At 48.0% G+C, this 19292-nt stretch overlaps 7 protein-coding genes across 7 annotated transcripts; 3 read left to right on the top strand and 4 right to left on the bottom strand.

The window, feature by feature from the left end:
* Positions 1-477: 477 nt before the first annotated feature.
* GGS25DRAFT_516037 (uncharacterized protein) lies at positions 478-1725 on the top strand (the record flags this gene model as incomplete). Its single annotated transcript, XM_049263150.1, has 2 exons — positions 478-747; positions 844-1725. 2 exons carry the CDS (start codon positions 478-480, stop codon positions 1723-1725), a joined length of 1152 nt encoding a protein of 383 aa, XP_049112019.1.
* A 1205-nt stretch (positions 1726-2930) lies between these two features.
* GGS25DRAFT_525977 (cytochrome P450) lies at positions 2931-5349 on the bottom strand (the record flags this gene model as incomplete). The annotated part of the gene is made up of 9 exons (XM_049264898.1): positions 2931-3096; positions 3212-3372; positions 3492-3576; positions 3651-4018; positions 4108-4183; positions 4265-4330; positions 4433-4724; positions 4839-4970; positions 5112-5349. 9 exons carry the CDS (start codon positions 5347-5349, stop codon positions 2931-2933), a joined length of 1584 nt encoding a protein of 527 aa, XP_049112018.1.
* A 574-nt stretch (positions 5350-5923) lies between these two features.
* Positions 5924-8786, bottom strand: GGS25DRAFT_509338 (pyruvate decarboxylase). The gene has a single exon (XM_049262553.1). The coding sequence runs from the start codon at positions 8199-8201 to the stop codon at positions 6468-6470; it is 1734 nt and encodes a 577-aa protein (XP_049112017.1). The 5' UTR covers positions 8202-8786; the 3' UTR covers positions 5924-6467.
* Positions 8787-9431: 645 nt separating this feature from the next.
* Positions 9432-10118, bottom strand: GGS25DRAFT_525975 (ERV/ALR sulfhydryl oxidase domain-containing protein; the record flags this gene model as incomplete). Its single annotated transcript, XM_049264897.1, has 2 exons — positions 9432-9942; positions 10045-10118. 2 exons carry the CDS (start codon positions 10116-10118, stop codon positions 9432-9434), a joined length of 585 nt encoding a protein of 194 aa, XP_049112016.1.
* A 556-nt stretch (positions 10119-10674) lies between these two features.
* GGS25DRAFT_525974 (tetrapyrrole biosynthesis, uroporphyrinogen III synthase) lies at positions 10675-11651 on the top strand (the record flags this gene model as incomplete). The annotated part of the gene is made up of 2 exons (XM_049264896.1): positions 10675-10960; positions 11020-11651. 2 exons carry the CDS (start codon positions 10675-10677, stop codon positions 11649-11651), a joined length of 918 nt encoding a protein of 305 aa, XP_049112015.1.
* Positions 11652-12187: 536 nt separating this feature from the next.
* Positions 12188-14601, top strand: GGS25DRAFT_509330 (TLD-domain-containing protein). Its single transcript, XM_049262552.1, has 2 exons — positions 12188-13520; positions 13588-14601. Exons 1-2 carry the CDS (start codon positions 12897-12899, stop codon positions 14101-14103), a joined length of 1140 nt encoding a protein of 379 aa, XP_049112014.1. The 5' UTR covers positions 12188-12896; the 3' UTR covers positions 14104-14601.
* An 834-nt stretch (positions 14602-15435) lies between these two features.
* GGS25DRAFT_73734 (kinase-like domain-containing protein) lies at positions 15436-17620 on the bottom strand. The gene is made up of 4 exons (XM_049265990.1): positions 16841-17620; positions 16565-16760; positions 16116-16497; positions 15436-16058 (listed from the first exon to the last, which is right to left on the bottom strand). Exons 1-4 carry the CDS (start codon positions 16951-16953, stop codon positions 15682-15684), a joined length of 1068 nt encoding a protein of 355 aa, XP_049112013.1. The 5' UTR covers positions 16954-17620; the 3' UTR covers positions 15436-15681.
* Positions 17621-19292: the final 1672 nt, after the last annotated feature.

Raw genomic sequence — 19292 nt, 5'->3', positions numbered from 1 at the left:
CGTAAATTCAACGCCAGGTACTTCGTTTTCGCCATTGCCCTATCGATGCTCACCACCTTGTTCATCTTTCAACCCTTTTCTCCTGCGACCCCTACGCAACACGAGACGAACGTTGATGTTTCTCCCGTTTCGTTAGCCGGCACAACGACGGCAAAAGTGGTTCCAGTAACATCAGTAGCATCAGTAGCATCAACGTCAACGTCAACGTTGGAGCCAGTTTCGACTCCAACGGAAAAGGCAACCGCAACAACTACCTCAGCCCAAAGCGCAACATCTTCTGCGAAGCCCCAGCAGTCGGGTGATAACAACGCCACCGCTTCCGAGCCGCCGCCGAAGAAGAAGTTCTGCACCACATGGCCGGTAGATGAGAAGGGCGAGTACGAGCTCATGGCAAATGATCGCGCGAACGCAGTCCAGCTAGATAGCATAGCCCCCAAGGATGGATGGAAGAAGCCAGAGGGTATCAAGGTGATCGGTATGGTCTTTTATGGTCGTAGACGATATGTAGACATCTTGGATTGCTACCTCCAACAGAACCTCGCATCTAACGGAGGTTACTTTGACGAAGTATGGTTCATGGCTCATACGGCAGAGAAGGACGACGTAGCCTGGATAGAAGATCTCGTCGAGAGCACGCCCGGTTACAAAATCGTCGGCAAGGGAGTCTGTGAGGGTAAGAAGTACAGTTGTATGTGGAACTATGCTGTCGAGGACAACACCATCTATGTGAAAATAGATGACGACATTGTGAGTAACCTGCGACCTATTACGGTTCTTCACATGGAGCCACGAGGAGATTCTAGGTGGGACTAGAACAATGTGCTGACTGACATGTTTAACCAGATTTATATCCACCACGATGCCATTCCTCAGCTCGTACATACTCGCATTGCCCTACCTCACCCGTACGCCATCTCTTCCAACTTGGTGAACAGCCCTGTGACGGGCATGGAGCAGTACCATTATGGTGCGATCCACCCCTTCCTTCCCGACCCAGCCAGTAAGCCTTCGTTCCACGCTGCCGAAACGTGGCGTGTCTCGGAGAAGAAGAGGTATCCCAAGGAAGAGTTGCCAGACAATTACAATGTCATGGACATGGCTCCATCGTATCAAGGGCACCCGTGGCTCCTCATATCTGATGACCACTACGATCTGCTCAAGACCCCGATGGGCAAGTACGATCAGGATCGCGGCGCGGCGCCGATTGCGTTCGGTCTCGCATGGAAGTCGTGGGGAATCGGAGCGCAGCAGCAATACTCTCTTTTGTATAACCTCGAGCAAAACAAGATGCAACGCTACTTCTTTGGTCGAAACATACAATATCCGGAACACGCCAAGGCGCCCAACGCGTCGGCCATTGTCCCGGGCAAGAACAATGGTCCCGGCGGTGAGCAAACGTATGACACGGGCTACACCCGTTATAATCTGAACTTTGTTGCCGTCTGGGGTTCCGATATCCGGGACCAGTTGCCCATTGCAGATGACGATGAGCAGGATATCACGGCGGACATTCCCCGACGCATCGGACGACCGTTCCTCATCGACACCCGCTCCGTTGTAGGGCACTTTAGCTTCTTCACCCAACAGGAGGGTATCACTAAGAGTGACCTCCTAGATCGATGGCGGGCGTTCGCGAACGAGGCGGTTTGCACGCCAAAGAATCTGAAGAAGCCTTGGGATCTAATGTGTGACGGGTTCCGAGTCGAAGGCGGCCTAGGACGGTAGCAGTGGTCAAGATGAGTTTTAGCTCGGATGGATGAGATATTGAAATGAAGGCGAATTAAGATGGAATTTTATGATTTCTTCACATCATGTTCCATGACCCTTTTTTCAATTTTTTTTTGCTTTTGTACCCTGCTTTTTTTTTTCCTGCATGGCGTTCCTGGAAACTTGCATATGAGTGGCCTGGTTCTGTATATGAAAGAGGATCAGGAGGCCGGGTGGGTGGTGCACGGATGATGGATGTGCTGCCGCGTTGGTTTTTTCCCACTCTCTGGTATGGAAAAGGAAGAAGCATAAGACGGCATGGTAGGATAGGGCGTATTACTGTGTATATATCGGGCATTCGAAGTACACACTTTCCTGTCCCTCCACTTTTCTTGGGCGTGCTTGAGTGAAATTTCAAAGGGGTGAGATGCGAAAGAAGGCTTTTATTTAAATTCAGCAAATCCTTGCGGTCTGAACGTTTTGTACGCGCGGCCCCGGAGATTTGGTCTGAATAAGCTTCAAATTCAATCTCTTAAGCAGGCTAAGAGATATTGGATGCGCCGATGTAACAAGATCTGGAGCTTTAAAGCTTATATGCAGGTGGTTTGGGGTGGATCGTGGGTAGGTAAGTATTAAGTAAGTAATAGGCTTTCCGTGTTTATATGTGTAATAGGCAATAAAGGTGGTAGGCACTACATCTCCTTACATTATACCTACTCTGACACTCTGACATGCTTTGATATCTGCTTTTTTACATGTTAGTATGGAAGTTGGATTGCTTCGATAAGAGTGAGTGAGGTGAAACAGTATTTAATTAATCTTCATCTAATTTTTTTCTTTTTTCTTTTCTTTTTCTTTTTTACTTTTACTTCATTTGTCTTGTTCTGCAGCCCGGGCGGACATCCGCATATACAGAAGTCTTGGGTATATATGGTTCAGGCCAACGGTTATCCGTTCTCTAATCTTGAATCTTCTCCCCTGCGTCCAGTTAATTTCTCTCTCCCTGGGTTAAGATGTCTTGGATCGTGATCGCAACTACGGTCGTTGTACGACTAATATGAAGATGCCTGTAAGCCACGAAATGGTTATGGCTTGGATATATAAGTGCCTAGGTTAGGTAGTCTCTTCTTGTACTACTTAGTTGCGTACAACACCATCAAGTCTTCCTCCTCCAGAATTAGACGTCTCAAACCCAACCACAACCACAACTACAACCACAACTATCAGACAATCAAAACCCGCAACCCCTTCGAGCTCAGCTTCGGCAGAGGCAACATGAAGTCATGCGCGTTCCGGACATCGCTCTCGTCCGACTCAAAGAGCCTCATCTGCACGCCGCCGGGGCGGAAGAGGACCGCGAGGATGAGGCTCATCTCTGCCATGGCCAGGCTATGATTGTTTCAAGGTATGACGGTTAGCCAACCTCCCCTCCAGCGTGATTAGGTGATTTTACCCCCTAGGCTGTTGGGTGTATAGGTAGGTAGGTAGGTAGGTGGAAACTCACTTCATCCCAAGACAATTCCTCGAGCCCCTGGAAAACGGGACGAAGCTCCGATGCATAGCCGGGTCGACATCCCCGAGCCAACGCTCCGGGATGAATTGGTCGGGCGAGGGGTACACCGAGGGGTCGGAGTGCATTAGGTACGCGGACATCCCTACTGGTACCTAATTCACGCATAAACATCTGTCAGCGAGAGGCTAGTTGGGGGTGGTTACGTTATTAGGTAGGTAGGTAGGTATGTGTTTGTTTGTGAGGAAGGGAAAAGGAAAGGGAATGCATTTACCCCTGCAGGAATCGTGTATTGCTTGTACTGGAGCGGCTCGTCGGGGAAGACGCGAGGGAGACGGTGCATGATTCCGTAGCTGAGCCTGTATCGGGGGTTTTTTTTTCTTCTGTGAGCAAAACCAAAACCTCCCAAACGCCATCGTGGCTAGTCACTCACCGCAAAGCCTCCTTAATAACACTCTGCAAGAACGGCAACTGCTCCAGCCTCGACCACGCCGGCACCTCGTCCGGCCACCCCGCCATGACCTCCTTCAACTCTTCCGCGAGCCGCCGCCGGATCTCCGGGCGCGAAAGGACGTAGTAGGTCGCGAACCCGATGGTGCGCGCGGGCGTGACGGTGCCGCCGCCGAGCATCACCTGCGCTTCGCTCGTGAGCCGGTCCTCTGAGAGCTCGGAGGGGGGCATTCCGCTGGAGATGATGGCGTGGAAGAGGGATGTGTTGGTGTTGGTGTTGATGTTGTTGGGGTGATTCTTCGATGATGAGGAGGTGTCGGACATGGCTTTGCGGATGTTGCGTCTTGCGTTCTGTGGGATGGGAAGAGTCAGTTGTAAGAATATGAGCATATATATATATATATATGTGAATAGGGAGAGAGAAAGGGGGCGTGTCGAACATCAGTAAAGATCTTGAAGACCCGGCCTCGGGGAAACGCCCACAGCATTATTGGCTCGGGGATCAATTTCACGATACTATGTATATGCAAGTGTTATCTGTCAGCTCTTGCCCCCCGAGACGTGGGATTTTGGATGATAGAAGGGGGGACGACGAACCGGACGAGCCACGGGAGGCCGATGAAAAGGTGTAGATTGTGCAGTAGCGAATTCACCACATTGTACCTGGCGAACCATTAGCTCCCATCCATGCTACACTACACTCTTTCTACCACCTATACAAGCAAACGAAGAGAGAGAAAGAAAAAAAACCAAAAAAAAACACACCACTCAGCGCCAAAGTCGGTCTCCCCCAAGAACCTCCCACCCCGTCCCCCATCCCCATCCCCATCATCCAGACAAATCCTCTGTATGATATCCCCCGTGCACGCAGAAAACACATGGTCGAGCGTGACGACCTGCCCCCCGCCCCTGAGCCCCTCGAGCCTCGACTCCAGCTGCAGCGCCACCTCGCCCAGCATCGGCTGCAGGGACGCGATGCCGCGCTTGGAGAAGAAGGGCTCGAAGGGCTTGCGCCGCTTCTTGTGCAGGTCGTGGTCTGCGGTTAGCAGGAAGGCGCCTGGGGGGGTAGGAATGTCGGGGTTAGTTTTGTTGTTGGTGTTTGACAAAAGAGAAAAAAAAAAAAAGGGGGGGGGGGGGGGGGTAAAGAAGAGAGTGAGAGGATATAGCAGACCGTCAAAGTCGATGCCCTGGCAGAACTGGTCGTAGTGGCTCGTCCGTCTCTTGCTCTCGGTGACGTACACCTCGTTATAAAAGTCCGGGTCGTGGATCGAGATTTCCACGGGGTTGATGCGAATGATCGGGCCTAATGAACGGAGAAATCCAAAATTAGATAGGTAACTAGGTTAGGTAACTAGGTATTTATCCCGTCTATCTCAACTCCTATTTCCATACGCCTAACCCAACCCCCTACCCTACCCTATACTAGCAAGACAGCATCACCTACCGTACTTCCTGTGCATCCTCTCGATCTCAAAGAGATACTGCCCGTCAAGCCAGACGTCGAAGTAGAACTCGTACCACCCCGTCGCCGCCGCGATCCTGGACCCCGGGATCCTGGCCAGCGGCGACAAGAGCAGCCGGTAGACCACCAGGCCGATGGCATAACACAGAAGTGCCAGTGGTGCGGCGGCGGTGTAGACCGTTGCGCGGGGCAGTTCTAGGAGGGGAGAGAGGAGCGTCATGGTAGTGGTTATTAGTGATAGCGAGGATGATAACGATGATGGTGATGGTAGATCCCGATGGACTGCTGCTTGTGTACTAGATATATAGGTACCTAGGGAATCTATATATTATATCTACCCATCAGAGAGGCACAGCACAGTAACGAGCCGCTTATATATACCTACCTAGTACCTACCTACCTACCTACCTAAGTCCTTGACTTATTTACCCAATATGTAGGCCAAAACAATCTGGGCAAAAATATATATAAAAAGAAGCTATATACGGGTCCTTGCTGACATAGTATGCAACCCAACCAACGACTTCCCGAAAAAGGAATATGAAGAGCGAGCTGGGCAACGGCCCTGCGCCAACGCGGCGCGGATCCGATGCCGAACGTTGGCACTACTTTTGTATCGGCGTATTAGAGACAGAGATGGGGGGGAGAATAAGAGGATCGTGACGGTTAGGGCTGACATGCTATGCAAGCCTACCTAGTTGTAGATATATGTGCAGTCGGCTAGGCTTATTTGGGTTGGAATACGGCTAGTACGTGGTGATGGACGTGGAGGAGCAAGGTGCTTTGCAAATCCGGTGATGCTGATTCGGTATAAACATACCACAGTGTAGGAATGAAGTGCTTTGGTACTCGAACCGCTTGGAAGTTTAGCCTAGATGCTGAATCTCATCAAAGTAAAGTCAAGGACGGACGAGGTAGTCGTTTTCGATGACATCCATAGACACTCTAAATATACTATATAAAGCTAAGTCCTAAGTAATATACCAGGTCGGTATCGTCTCGCTACCTGCCCAGGTACTAAACACGAGAAAAGGGGCTTAGGGACAGAGGGAGTAAACTGATGAAGCCATACAAACTGCACTCACTAATCCCACTCCATTCACTCGTATAATATGAACATTATGAACATGATATAAAATTATTTCTAAATTATCCTATTTTACTTCAATTCTATACATAAGCCGTAAATATAAACAAGAAAACCCCAATAGTTACCCATATATCGTTTCTGAAGCCCGACCCCTTTTTGACACCTAGGTAAATTTTCTTTAGATAAAAGTCATAGCTCATGTAGCTCATGTACACCCACATCCCCACTCATCCATTCATTAATATGCCTTACTCTGTTAAAGCATTTCTCTTCGCACTTGCCTCGGCTGTCAACATGAGACTCTTGGGTGCATCCTCGCGGGGCATGTACAACTCGACGAACCGCAGTCCCTTCCTCTCGTTAAAGTCTTGGTCCTTCAACAACTTCTCCAGCTCGCCGCGGGTGTGCACGGCGTACGACCTAGCCGTGTCCTCCGTAGCACCAAACACGGCGGGGAGGTCCTTGTACCGCCAAGTAGCGACGTCGTTGTAGGCTGCGTCCATGCCGTGGATGAAGCGCTCGATCGTGTATCCGTCATTGCATATAACAAAAATGATGACGTCGAGACGGTGGCGGATCATGGTGCTGACCTCCTGCACCGTGAGTTGTAGACTTCCGTCACCCTCGAACAGGATCGTACGGCGCGCCTTTTCTACACCGCGGTCATCTTGTGTAGCCAGCGCCGCGCCTTGGCATGCGCCGACCGCCCAGCCGATGCTACCCCACAATGTTTGGTTCAATGCCGTCACATTGGCCGGGAAACGGGTTTCCCAGATACCGAAGTTGGCCGTACCGGTCTCGGTCACAACAATATCCTCTTCGCGCAAGAACCTGTCGATGCGCGCCCAAAACCACTCCTGCTTGATCACCTCATCCGGGTTCGACTCGGTCGACAGCTCTTGGAATTTGGGTGGCGGAAGAGCCTTGATTTGAGCCACGTCGAGTTGGTCGATAACCTTGCGTAAGACGCCCTTCATGCAAACGCCCGGGTACTCGGAGTAGCGGACGATGCAGTGGTCGCTGTGCAGGTCGATGGAGGTCAGCTGGGAGAGACGATAAGAGAAGCCGGCGGTGTTGAAGTCGCTCTTAAGGGCTCCGACGGAAATCACCAAATCGGATCCCTCGACCATATCCTTGACGGCGGGACTGGATGCGGATCCGGCGTACACGCCACCAAAGCTAGGGTGTGTTTCATTAATGGCACCTTTGCCCATGGGCGTCACGAACACGGGTAGCTTTGTCTTCTCGATCAGGTCATGCACCTCATTTAGTACGCGGTGTCGAATGGCGCAGGCATCGACCAAAATGACGGGTCGCTCGGCCGCATGGAGGTACTTGAGGATGACTTCTACGACATAGTTTTCTCGGTCTGCGTCGTTGGCCGGCTCCCGTAGATCGATCTCGGTTTCCAGACGTTCACCCTCCACTTTCTTCTCGACCATATCGGTGGGGAACATGATGTAGACGGGACGGGAGCGCAAGTAGCACTCGCGCAACACATGGTCAATTTGGTTGGCGATTTCAGCGGGGTCGTTGAGTTTAGCGACGGCACACGAGATGCTGGCGCTCATGTTGGCAAAAGCGTTAAAGTCGCCATTTCCTAGGGTATGGTGGAGTAAAAGACCGCTGCGTTGCGATATGGTGGACGGGCAACCGACGATATGGACAATGGGCACGTGCTCGCTGTAAGCTCCGGCGAGACCGTTGACGGCAGATAACTCGCCAACGCCAAAGGTGGTGATGATGGCAGCGATACCATTGACACGGGCATAACCGTCGGCGGCGTAAGCAGCGTTCAACTCATTACAGTTACCAACCCACTTAAGATTGGCCTTGGGTAAGTAGTCAAGGGCGACAAGATTGAAGTCACCGGGAAGACCGTGGACGGATCGGATTCCAATTTGGTGAAGCCTCGTGAAGAGGTACTCAGCCACGTCGACGGGCTTTTTGAGATTTTTCGTTCTGATATCCACGTTGGGCATATTTGCGAAATCTCAGGAGAGTCGGGGGTAGATAAGTTAGGTACGAAGTATATAGAATATATGAGTGAATTAAGGATAAATTTGAGGTATAGTAAGTAGTTAGTACACACTCTGGATTAGACTATAGTGATGTCTTGCTAATAAGTATTGAGGTGTACTGAGGGGATAGATAGGTAGAATAGATAGGTAGATAGATATACTGTTTGCTTGTCAAGTATGAGGAATAAAGGACAAGAAAGGGATGAAAATGGAAATGTATCAATTATATATCTGTACCAAAATATTTCTTCTTCCAAGTTCAAAGTTAAAAAATCCAAAGCCAACGTCGAAATCGGAATCGAACGGTAGTCACTGGCATCGCCTGTTTCGTTTAACAAGTATCGGGCCTTGTTGTTGTGGATCTAGTATGTAGCATGGTGCATTTTCGGCGTCTGGCGATGGTGGATGATGATATGATCAGGCGATGATGCAATGGATACTTAGATTTCTATGTACTTACCAGATTCTAGACATTCTAGACATTATGCCTTCCCTTTTTTCTTAAAGGCTGTGCAGTAACTAGAGCCATATAACGTTTCAGAATATATGGAACTTGATGTATCTAACTGTACCGTACTTGCCCTCTCACATACATGCATACATACATAGATAGTACCAACGTCGGTATGTAGCTAATGTATTACAACTCTAAATTTAAAGGGACCCATACATCTCTAGGGTACACACCACTTGCAGAGAGTTTCGTTAGCTTCCGGTGTTACATACATGCTTCGTACATCTAGGTACGTTACTAATCGGCCGAACCCGGCTTGCTTCGGACTGGTTACTTATCCTAGTAGCCCATTATTAGTCGGGACGGATGCCCACCTCTAAGTACCTAGCTTCCGGTCTGGAAGGATCCAGCTGAATGTTGTACAACGCGTCAAAACTTGACTTAGCACAAAGAAAGCTTTCTATGTCATCCATGAATCTGGTGATATCTTGATACAAAGTTTTGAGCGGTGAGGCCATCTCTATCTAGTAGGTAGATACCAGGTAGGTATTTTCTAAAATCTAGGTTAGTTCGATCAAACAAATGTCCGCTATTATCGTCAGTCATGATTCCGTCGTGACATATTATACAATGGATTACTGAGCAAATCCAACCTCATTTGTCCCTTATCGGCTTCGAGAGGCTAGGTATGAGGTACCCTGTATATCCCTCAACTTGATGACCATCGCTCATGCATGTCAATCACAACGCCCGTCTTTCCAGCCCGTTCGCCATCTCTCTTCCCACTTCGAACAGTCAAACTTTTGTTTGCCTAGTTTGACGTTGACGGCATTGTGCGCCTCGCACAGCCACTTGCCAAACTCGTCACGGCTACCGACCTGAATACGTTCCTTCTGCATATATTCCTGGAAATCTTCGGCGCATACCCAACATGGATAGAGTCTTGAGAAGACTCCCATGAAAGTCTTGAGATCGGACTGCTGGGCAGTGTTTGGTGTCTTGGGGTATGTCGCGGCGATGGAGTGTAGTAGAGTCCAGGTGCTCCGACCTAGTGTCTCGACATCGGCAGGGCAGTCGTCCGGCGTGGCCTGTTGCGAGGAGTTGGCCGAAGCGGCTGCGGCTGCGGCACCGGCACCGGCACCGACTCCAGCAGTAGCAGCGCCTACATTACCACCCCCGGACTTGAGTGATGATTTGGCCATCTGCGCCCACGAGGCAAAATCCTTTTTCGATGTACATGATCGGCAACTATGCGAGAGAGAGAGAGAGAGTTATGTTAATAGATGGTCATTCAATAGACGGAAAAATGATGATAATGCGACTAGGTACATAGAGACGAATGCTACTCACGGCTTGCCATCCTTTCCTATGACAACACCTTTGGGCAACTCATTGGGTTGCGGTTCTCTCGTATCGGCAGCCATTTGTGCTACTCTGACCGGAATGAACGATCTAGAATGAGGCTCCAGAAAAAAATGCTAGACGCGAAACGCTCACGAGGATTTACGATAGAATCGAAAGGTACCTGCCAGCAAAAATAGATTAAGCTCTTAAGCTAATCGTGGATTTGTCAGTTACTCGGCGGGAAGCGAATCCCGGCGCCGGCCGGTGACGCCACTAACTTCAGCCTAGCACATGCCTAAGTAGCTGTAGTTACGCTAGACACGGCCCGAACTTCGAAATGATAGGTACCTACAGTGCATAGCATGTAGTTATCCATATTCCATGGATGTATTGTACTTAGTTAGTACTTAACTACCTCTATGTCTTTATCACGTAACTATCGATAAAGCTTATTACACGAAGCTCCAATTGGAATCACTAGAATTAGTTCTGTGTCAGTTCTACTATCTAAGCCAAGTTGCTCAGTTCATTTTTGACGATGCAGCAATTCAACCCATAGCAATGGGAACTGTGGCATCAATGGATGTTGCTCATTTGATTCAGATCACATAATTCATTATTACCTAGGTACTTACCATGTCTTTAAACTCAGACCAAGTTCCTGTGTTACTCCTCAAGACAAAATCGGCACCGACGGATGCGTACGAAGACTTGTTCTCTACCCCGCGGGATGGCTTTGATTTCGAACCCACCTTCGTCCCTGTTCTCCAGCACCAATTCGAAGATGCTGGAATGCGCCAATTTGAAACTTTGCTTCGGGAGAGGCAAATAAGTAAAAGACCAGGCAGCGCTTACGGCGGTCTCATTTTTACGTCGCAAAGGGCCGTAGAGGCGTTTTCCAAATTAGTTCAAGAAGGCAAAGGTCTGAGGCCTTCAATGTGTTCGATGGCAACCCATTTTCTGACTTACAGAAATGATTAGGCGACGAAAGTTGGCCACACCTTCAAGACATTCCAATATATAGCGTCGGTCCTGCTACAACTCGTGCAATTAATGCCGTTTCTCAGAACCCTCCGCTTCAGGTCTTTGGAGAGCATACCGGAACTGGCGATGTGCTCGCGCAATTTATTCTAGAGCACTATGGCGAATGGTACAAAGATCGGCCAACCAAGCCCCCACTGCTGTTCCTGGTGGGCGAGCAGAGGCGAGATATTATACCAAAGACATTGATGGACACAAATTTGCCGGATAACCAGCGAATTGATGTGACAGAGATCGTGGTATACGGCACCGGTGTCATGGAATCATTTCCTAGCGACTTCGCATCGGTATTGCAAAAGACGTCGGACCGACCGGCGAGGTGGGTAGTCGTCTTCTCGCCAACGGGCTGCAATAGTATGCTCAAGGGATTGGGCGTGCTAAACGACAAGTCAGGAAAGGTTGAGAAGTCGCCTCGTAAAGAGAAGCCGCCTACGTATATCGCGACGATTGGGCCGACAACACAGGGGTATCTTAAGAAGACGTTCAACTATGAGCCGGACGTGTGCTCTGAAAAGCCGAGTCCCGAGGGAGTCTGGCAGGGCATTACTGATTTTACCAAAGGGCTAACATAGGTGTATGCATGTTAAATAGGTTCTTGTGTAAGATGGCTGGGTTCTTGGCATGTTGTGTCTCTTAGGGAACATTGAATCTAGGAACAATGCTGATTCGTTCCTTGGTACGACATCTAAACCAGGTGTTTATTGGATACATCGATAGTATGTTCCTGCCGACTTACCTACATAGTAGTACCTACATCAATGATAGTGCCTCTTACCTTGCTACTACCTATCTACCTAGGTCCTAGGTAACACTTACCTATGTAGTAGTATTATATACAAGTCTCGTGGTACGAAAATTGAGTTTAAATTTGTCAGGACGGATGACAAGGAGGAAAGCCTAACCTTAGGTTAGATGTCTAGATGGCTTGGGTATAGGTAAGTTTAGGTAAGTTTAGGTAAGTTATAGGTTTGTGGATGCCACTGGATGGTGATTGCCATGATTACCTTTCTGCAGAGTGGAGAACCCAGCATAAGTCGAATGGTTTCAGGTAATGCCAACACTTATTAAGCCGTCAAAGTTTATGAGAAATAGAAATAACTATTACCTAGTAATAGTTTATTAGGTATACCTTCTTTTACCTATTACCTAGTACAAAGTATGTACTACATGTTACATACATTGATGTACCTATGTAATATTTAAGTTTATAAAGCCCTAGTTTTCCCCTCCAAATATTTTAAGTCACCAACAAACGTATGTGTCCTCGTTGATCGTCTATATATAATTTATCCAATGTTCATCGTTAGACCCCTGAAAGGCTGAAGCATTCAAGTTGCAAGGTATTGTACAATCCATATACCTACCTACTACCTAGTACCCAGTATCATTTGTATTGTATTGTACTAGGGCTGCCCCACCAAACTTATATACACCTAATCACCACCCACTACGAAGCAGCCGACGTCACATTCCATGATTCCACATTAAACAACTACCCTGCCTACTATACCTACTATAGTGAAAAAAGAAAAGAGAGATACTCATGAAGAGATGGTAGGCAGATGGCCAACCTAGAGTTCTACCTATGCCTATCATACCTACCTACCTAATGAAGATAAGACAAGGAGCAGCCTAAACTAGAAACAGCTATTATCTACATGATTATCTATCTACATCCTGCGTACATATCCATTCACCTGCGATTCTATGCAGAACCTGTCAGCCTATACCATACCAGCCATAGTAGCCAGCCATACCTAGATCGACAACACACGACACCGCTTATACCCTCCACATCAACAAAACCTACCTAGTTAATGCCAACCATGGACTCACATCAGGAAAACAACCTCATAGACTTCTCGCCGCCATCATCTGGCATCTCCACCCCCATTTCTCGCCATTCGCAGTCCTATTCACAATCCCAACCTCGATCTCCTCCGTCTACTTCCTCAACTAGCGGTAGCTACATTGGTTCCGCCGTGTTGGGTTTATGGCGACGTCTGTCCACCCTTGAGACACCTGGTTCACCACCGTCTGGTATTGCCACCCCGCCGCTCTCCCAAGCCCAGCTCTACCACTACAACACAGAATCAGCTTCTCAAATGCGACCGATGGGAGATGGTATTAATGGCCCTTTCATCCCGCCCTCACGCCCCCCGGGCCGTACACCCTCGCCACGCGGTTTACCCTCCCTCGAGCCTCTGACATTGAACGGCTACCATGCCGATACTGAAACCGACGATCAATTACTAGCCAAAGGCGTAGCAGAGGAGATCCGGACCTTCTTACCCGAGCGCCTTAAGATCGCAGAGGACTGGCGGCTTGTGTACAGCTTGTATCAAGATGGCAGCTCCCTTGCTACACTATACAAGCTATGCGAGGAGTACCGTGGCAGGAGAGTCGGATTTGTGTTAGTCGTTCGGGACGGTAGGGAAGGGGTGAGTTTCTTTGTTACCTTTCGCTCAAAAGTAGGAATAGGCCATCATCTAACTTGATACGCAACAGACCTTTGGCGCATACCTTACAGAAGCACCACACCCAGCATCCTCATACTTTGGCACAGGGGAGTGCTTCCTCTGGCGAGCAAGCCTCCACGCGCCTCTACCCCCACCACCCTCCGCCGATACTAGTAATCTCAACTACCGCGCCACCACGATAGCATCGCCTACCTCGACCTCCTTTCATCACGACGATCGCCAAACTGCCACACAGCAACAACAAAGTCTAGCGCCGGGACTAACAGATCCGACAACAAACAAATTGCAGAAACAACCACCATCGCAGAGCATTAGGTTCCAAAACTTCGCCTACACGGGCGCCAACGACTACTGCATCTTCTGCGAGACCAAGTTTCTGTCAGTGGGCGGCGGCGGCGGCGGCACGTTCGGCTTATGGCTCAACGACAGCCTGAGTAGGGGCCACAGCGCACCTTGCGATACGTTTTTGAACCAGCCGCTGAGTGACGAGGGCGAGAAGTTCGATGTGCTTGGTGTTGAGCTGTGGGTCGTTGGGAGTGGTTGAGGAGACCACTCTTTCGACTCTTATTTTAAAACACTGGCGTGGATGAAGAATGACGGGTGAAGATTCGGGATACCCTATGAAAGAGACTGGATATTTCTCTCCCTCGTGCTGCCCTACTGCCCGACTACCTAGTGGCTCAAACGACGAGATGAATGGGAGACAGACTGGACACACCAAGGCAGCATGCATCCTGAGTAAATGATTGCACGATTTGAGGATAGATGGTGTACGCACATAGTAAGCGTACCTACCTACCCAGCAAGAACAGAACAGAAAGGGAATTGAATCAGGGAACGAACAAATTTCGATAGCAGATACTCTTTTTTTCTTTTACCAACAAACGGCGTCTGGCGCATAACGGGAATAGGTAAACCACCTTAGGTACCTAGATACCTCAGGCAGGTATGCATTAGATAGGCTAGGTGATCTTGAACTTGAAAAGAAGATCAAGAACACAAGATTGATGGATTCGTTCAATATACCAACCAAAATACTTCACTCTTGCTTGTTACCTGCTGCTGTATTGTGTCGTCCTTGGGGAGTAGAGTAGATGAAGTAGACGGAGTAAGCGAATAGACCAAAAAATAGGGAAAGAAAAGAAGGGAAAAAAAACAAAAAAAAAACAAAAAAAAAAAAACAAGAGGCTATAACTACCTACCCGTTTATTACTAGGTACGTAAATATCTTGAGCCGCCTCTATCCCCGTAGGTAGGTAGGCAAGGTAGGTAGGTCAAGAGACAATACATACATACATACATACATACCTAAAGGATGAAATACGAAATTCAAAATCAACGTATCTATCTACCGAAGTAGGTACTAGGTACCTAGGTTAGGTATGTATTATTTATTGAATTTGAATAGCATCGAGTGCTACAAGTATGTAAACGTGCGTTTCCTAATAAGCAGGGGGGGGCAAATCAATAAAGCAACCTCGAGGAGAAGAGAGAAGACAGAGTCTGACACAGGCAAAACAAGCAAGCATTCTCACTGCCATTTCCATTCAGGGTTCTTTACTACAAATCATCGTCTTATTTCATCTCATCTCAGGGTAGGTAGGTTAACAGCACCTATGTATGTAGGATAGGTTGGCTAGGTAAGGTCAGGTTGAGGTATGTAACAAGCACATGCATGCTCTCCCTTGTCCCTCTTTAGTAGTATAGGAAAAAAAAAACCCCTCCAACTAGAGGCACATTTTTGAGAATTTTTACCTAAAATTCTCATCTCAGCTCGTCCCATCCCATCTCCAAACCCCTAGCTCGTTTTCACATGGTTTTGCCTCAACTTTCCCCTTCTTTCTTTCTCTCCTTTCACTGACCGATTCACTGACTGACTGACTCCAAGGCTTATGCTTGCTTTGTTGATCAACGCCTGAAATTTCACTTTGCTATGCCAAACCCCCCACATCAGCTTAGCTCCCCCCTTTCATACCACCTATTTACCCAGCCTTCCTCATGTTGTCCGTCCGTCTTTTGTTGTATTTTAGATGCGGCCTCGTAGCTTAAGACTCTCCATGAGATATGAACCAAGGTTGAGTATTTGGGAGCCCATGCCCGATGTCTCGTGAGCATTCCGTTTCTACCGCATGATCTCTTGATAGATAAGTTGCTTCAACTGCTCTTTGCTCAAGTTATCCTTGTGCTTGTCAAAGTCGAAGAACTCCTCCGGAATCGGGGGCGCAGTTGGCTCGTCCTCGGGGTCGTGGTAGGGTTCGAGATACGGGTGCTTCAAGGCCTCCTCCACAGTAATACGCTTCACGGGGTTGAAGGCAAGTAGCTTCTCTAGCAGGTCTAGTGCGAGGTCGGAAGTCTTGGGGAAGAGCGTTCGGAAAGGAACCTTCTTCTTGAAGGGGAGAGAACGGATGTACTCGCGAGCGCGGCGAGACTTGATTCCGTAGTAGTCCTCCATGGTCGGGGTACCCAGAACATCCAGGATCAGGGTCAATTGATGGTGGTCTACATTCCTTTGTTAGCGGGCAATGGTCAACGAATACGGGTCAAGGGATCACATACAGTCCTTTCCAGGGAACAGCGGCTTGCCACTCAGCATCTCGGCAAGAATGCAACCAACAGACCAGACGTCAATGGCCTTGGTGTACTCCTTGAAGGTTAACATGATCTCAGGAGCACGGTACCAACGGGTAGCGACGTATTCGGTCATGAAGCCCGAATTATCCTCTTGAGACGCGGCAGATCGAGCGAGACCAAAGTCACAAACTTTCAAGTCGCAGTTAGCGTTCAGCAAAAGATTACTGGGCTTCAGATCTCGGTGAAGGACGTTTGCCGAGTGCATGGCCTTCAACGCTCGAAGCGTCTGGTAGATGAAGTATTGACAATGATCATCTGACAAGTCCTGAGTGCGGATGACTCTGTGCATATCCGTCTCCATCAGTTCCTACATGGTCATGGAATTAGCCATCAATTACCCATGTATCCTTGCGAGTTCCAGATCTATGGCATACCTGAATTAAGTAGACTTCATTAAAGGTCTCGTAATTACGCGGCTTCTGGATATCAAGAATGGAGATGATGTTCTCGTGGTTGAAGTATCTGAGAAGCTTCATCTCTCGAAGAGTTCGCAGGCAGAACATGGAGTGATCAAAGGGGGTGATCTTCTTGATGGCGACCTTTTGGCCAGATGGCTTGTGTATCGCCGAGCTACATACCAGCAGTTAGCAACCTGACCCTGACCAGACTTGAACGTACAAGGCAATCTTAGGAGGCAGCCACAAACTCACCAGACGACACCGTAGGCACCCTCGCCGACGACATCTTGAATATCGTACTGCTCACTAACGTTGAAAGAAATCTTTCGGGATCCGGCTGGATTGGGGGCGGCTGTTCGCGACATCTTGTTATGCCGACGAAGAAGTGGATGGTGGAAGTTGAGTTCAGAATGAAGAACAAAATAGAAGTCGAGGACCTAAATATCCTAACGCCTCAATGGTCTCGATGGGGTATATTATAACCCTATAAGGGCAATAAGAGGCGTCTATATAGGTAATCTCGTAGGTAATTTCGGCTCGTCAATTATTAATCGTGCACGATCCACGCAGCGGAGTAAAACACCAATAAATTTTTGAATGCGACAGCACTCAATCAACGTCTTAAAAAATGAATCGAGTTACGTGAGAGGGTGAAGTCGTCGGGGTCTGATCTATTAAGCTGAAATGACCGAAGAAAATCGAGCTGTCGCGAAAGGGGGGGCAAGGCCGGATATGTTTTTATAGAATCGCAATTTTTCGGTCCTTTGAAGTGGGCAAGCTGAAAATAAAGGTATTCCTTTCTTTCAGTTTGTCAGACCTGAGCTTTGTGCGTCGAAATTGGGATGATCTGGTCCGAACTGAGAGAAGTTGGTATGTTAGTTGGGACTGTTGCGTAGAAACAAAGACGACAACTTCAAGTGACGGCAATGCAAGGAAATCAGGACGGATGAGATATGACAACCAGGTACGGTGGAAAGTGAGGTAAAATGTATCAAGAAGAGGTACAGAAGGCAATAACAGTTTCGGCCTTGAGGTCGAACAAAGTCGAGGTCCAAGGGTGCATATAACTGCGACCTCTTGTTACAAAGCTGCAGAGGCCTCGTCGGGTGTCTTGTCTAAGAAAGGGAGCCGGGGGTTTCAAGGGAATATACGCGCCAACACCATGGGCAACACTCACAGTCCTGGTCACTTGAGCGCACAGGGGTAAGGGGTGTAGGTATGGGTATGGGTATTGATATGGATATGGATATGGATATGGATATGGGTATAATATATATCAATGTGTGGTGATGATGGATGAGGGGTAACGAAGATGTATGCCAGTGTACATATGTAAGTAGGTAGGTTGGGTACCTAGGTAGTTAGGGGATCTCGCTCACTTACTTTTGGGGTGCTTTGGCAACGGCGCGAATCGAAAAAGGTTGAGTGCGGTGCGAGCTGGAATAAGACAGACTGGTGAATAAACGAACTTAGACAGGCCCCGCCTTCGTGTGCTTCTTGTTTATGTAGGCAGAGAGAGATAGGTAGGTAGGTAAGTAGGTAGGTACTTTTGCTAAGGTAAGGATGGTGGTATGTGGTCAAGAAGAGGTGGATGATCGTCGTGTAAATGACCTACTTTAGTCCTATATAGTAGGTACCTATCTAACCTCAATAGTAGTAGGTAGGTATGTGAAGTAGGAGGAGAAAACTAGTAGGTTCGTAAACCGCAAGTGATTCCTCAGTTATAACTAATACCTAGGGTATTTAGGTCGTTATAAGTTAACTGCCTGCCTATTACTAATGTAAGTAGCTGAAATGAAGTGAGGTATGAACAATACAATAGTAAGGACGAAACAATTGTCTCGAAGTGGATATGAGTAAAAGAAAAGGGATTGTGGGGTGGGAAGAAAGTGAACAAGTGGGAAGTGAGGAAGTGAGAAATTGTCAAAGAGCTGGACGGGTTCAAGCTGTTGCAATGGTTGCAATGACTGTGGATTAAAAAAACCCCTCGGGCCCCCTATGTAGTAAATAGGTATCAATGAATATGTAGGTATCAAGGTATCAAGGTATCAAGGTGTCAAGGTGTCAAGCAGGTAGGCAGATATGTATGGATAGGACGGGTTAATCTATTGAAAATCGACTTTTTTTTTTTTTTTTTTTTTTTACCTCTGTGTGGACCTTGATAATCCAAATAGCGACTAAAAAGACGAGACACTAGAGTCTGAACCCGAGCCAGACGTTGGGATAAGATGGCCTAGTGTTGTTTACTACTATGGTAGTAAAGTGCTGTGACCTAACCTAGGTTAGTATGTAATGAATGAGTTAGGAATGAGTTATCGTGTTAGATGACAAAGAATGAAACAGAACTAGTGTGAGACAAGCAGACAACCTTGGAAGTGTGTAAAGAAAAATGGAAAAAAGGGTCGTGCAAGTTTAAGACTAAAAGTGTGATCGATCTGATATGGGCTTTGCCGGTGGGTTTGAGAATCCAGAAGCGGTTTAAACGTCTCGCATTCTATCACTTTTATTTCCAGTTTCACATCCCATCTAACCAAACTAAGTACTATTTGGGTATGTATCTCAAGTGCTAGTCGCAGGTTTAATTCTCCACGTGGGATCTAAAATCAGCTATTTTCGGTATACATAAGAAGGATGGCAAGTCCGATCGATATAGTTATCAAAGAGCAATAAAGAGGAAGCAGCCACAGGCATACATACATATATT

This window comes from Hypoxylon fragiforme (assembly GCF_022984875.1).
Source record: "Hypoxylon fragiforme strain CBS 206.31 chromosome Unknown GGS25scaffold_10, whole genome shotgun sequence".
NCBI classification, from domain to species: domain Eukaryota; kingdom Fungi; phylum Ascomycota; class Sordariomycetes; order Xylariales; family Hypoxylaceae; genus Hypoxylon; species Hypoxylon fragiforme.
The sequence above is the reverse complement of the archived record's forward strand: the minus strand, read 5'-3'. Positions and strand labels throughout refer to the sequence as shown.

Coding starts and splice junctions, on each gene's coding strand:
- GGS25DRAFT_509338 (XM_049262553.1), bottom strand. CDS start 8,201: ATGCCCAACGTGGATATCAGAACGAAAAATCTCAAAAAGCCCGTCGAC.
- GGS25DRAFT_509330 (XM_049262552.1), top strand. CDS start 12,897: ATGCCAACCATGGACTCACATCAGGAAAACAACCTCATAGACTTCTCG. Junction 13,521..13,587: donor TTCGGGACGGTAGGGAAGGG/GTGAGTTTCTTT, acceptor GATACGCAACAG/ACCTTTGGCGCATACCTTAC.
- GGS25DRAFT_73734 (XM_049265990.1), bottom strand. CDS start 16,953: ATGTCGCGAACAGCCGCCCCCAATCCAGCCGGATCCCGAAAGATTTCT. Junction 16,761..16,840: donor GGTGCCTACGGTGTCGTCTG/GTGAGTTTGTGG, acceptor GCTGGTATGTAG/CTCGGCGATACACAAGCCAT. Junction 16,498..16,564: donor ATGAAGTCTACTTAATTCAG/GTATGCCATAGA, acceptor ATGACCATGTAG/GAACTGATGGAGACGGATAT.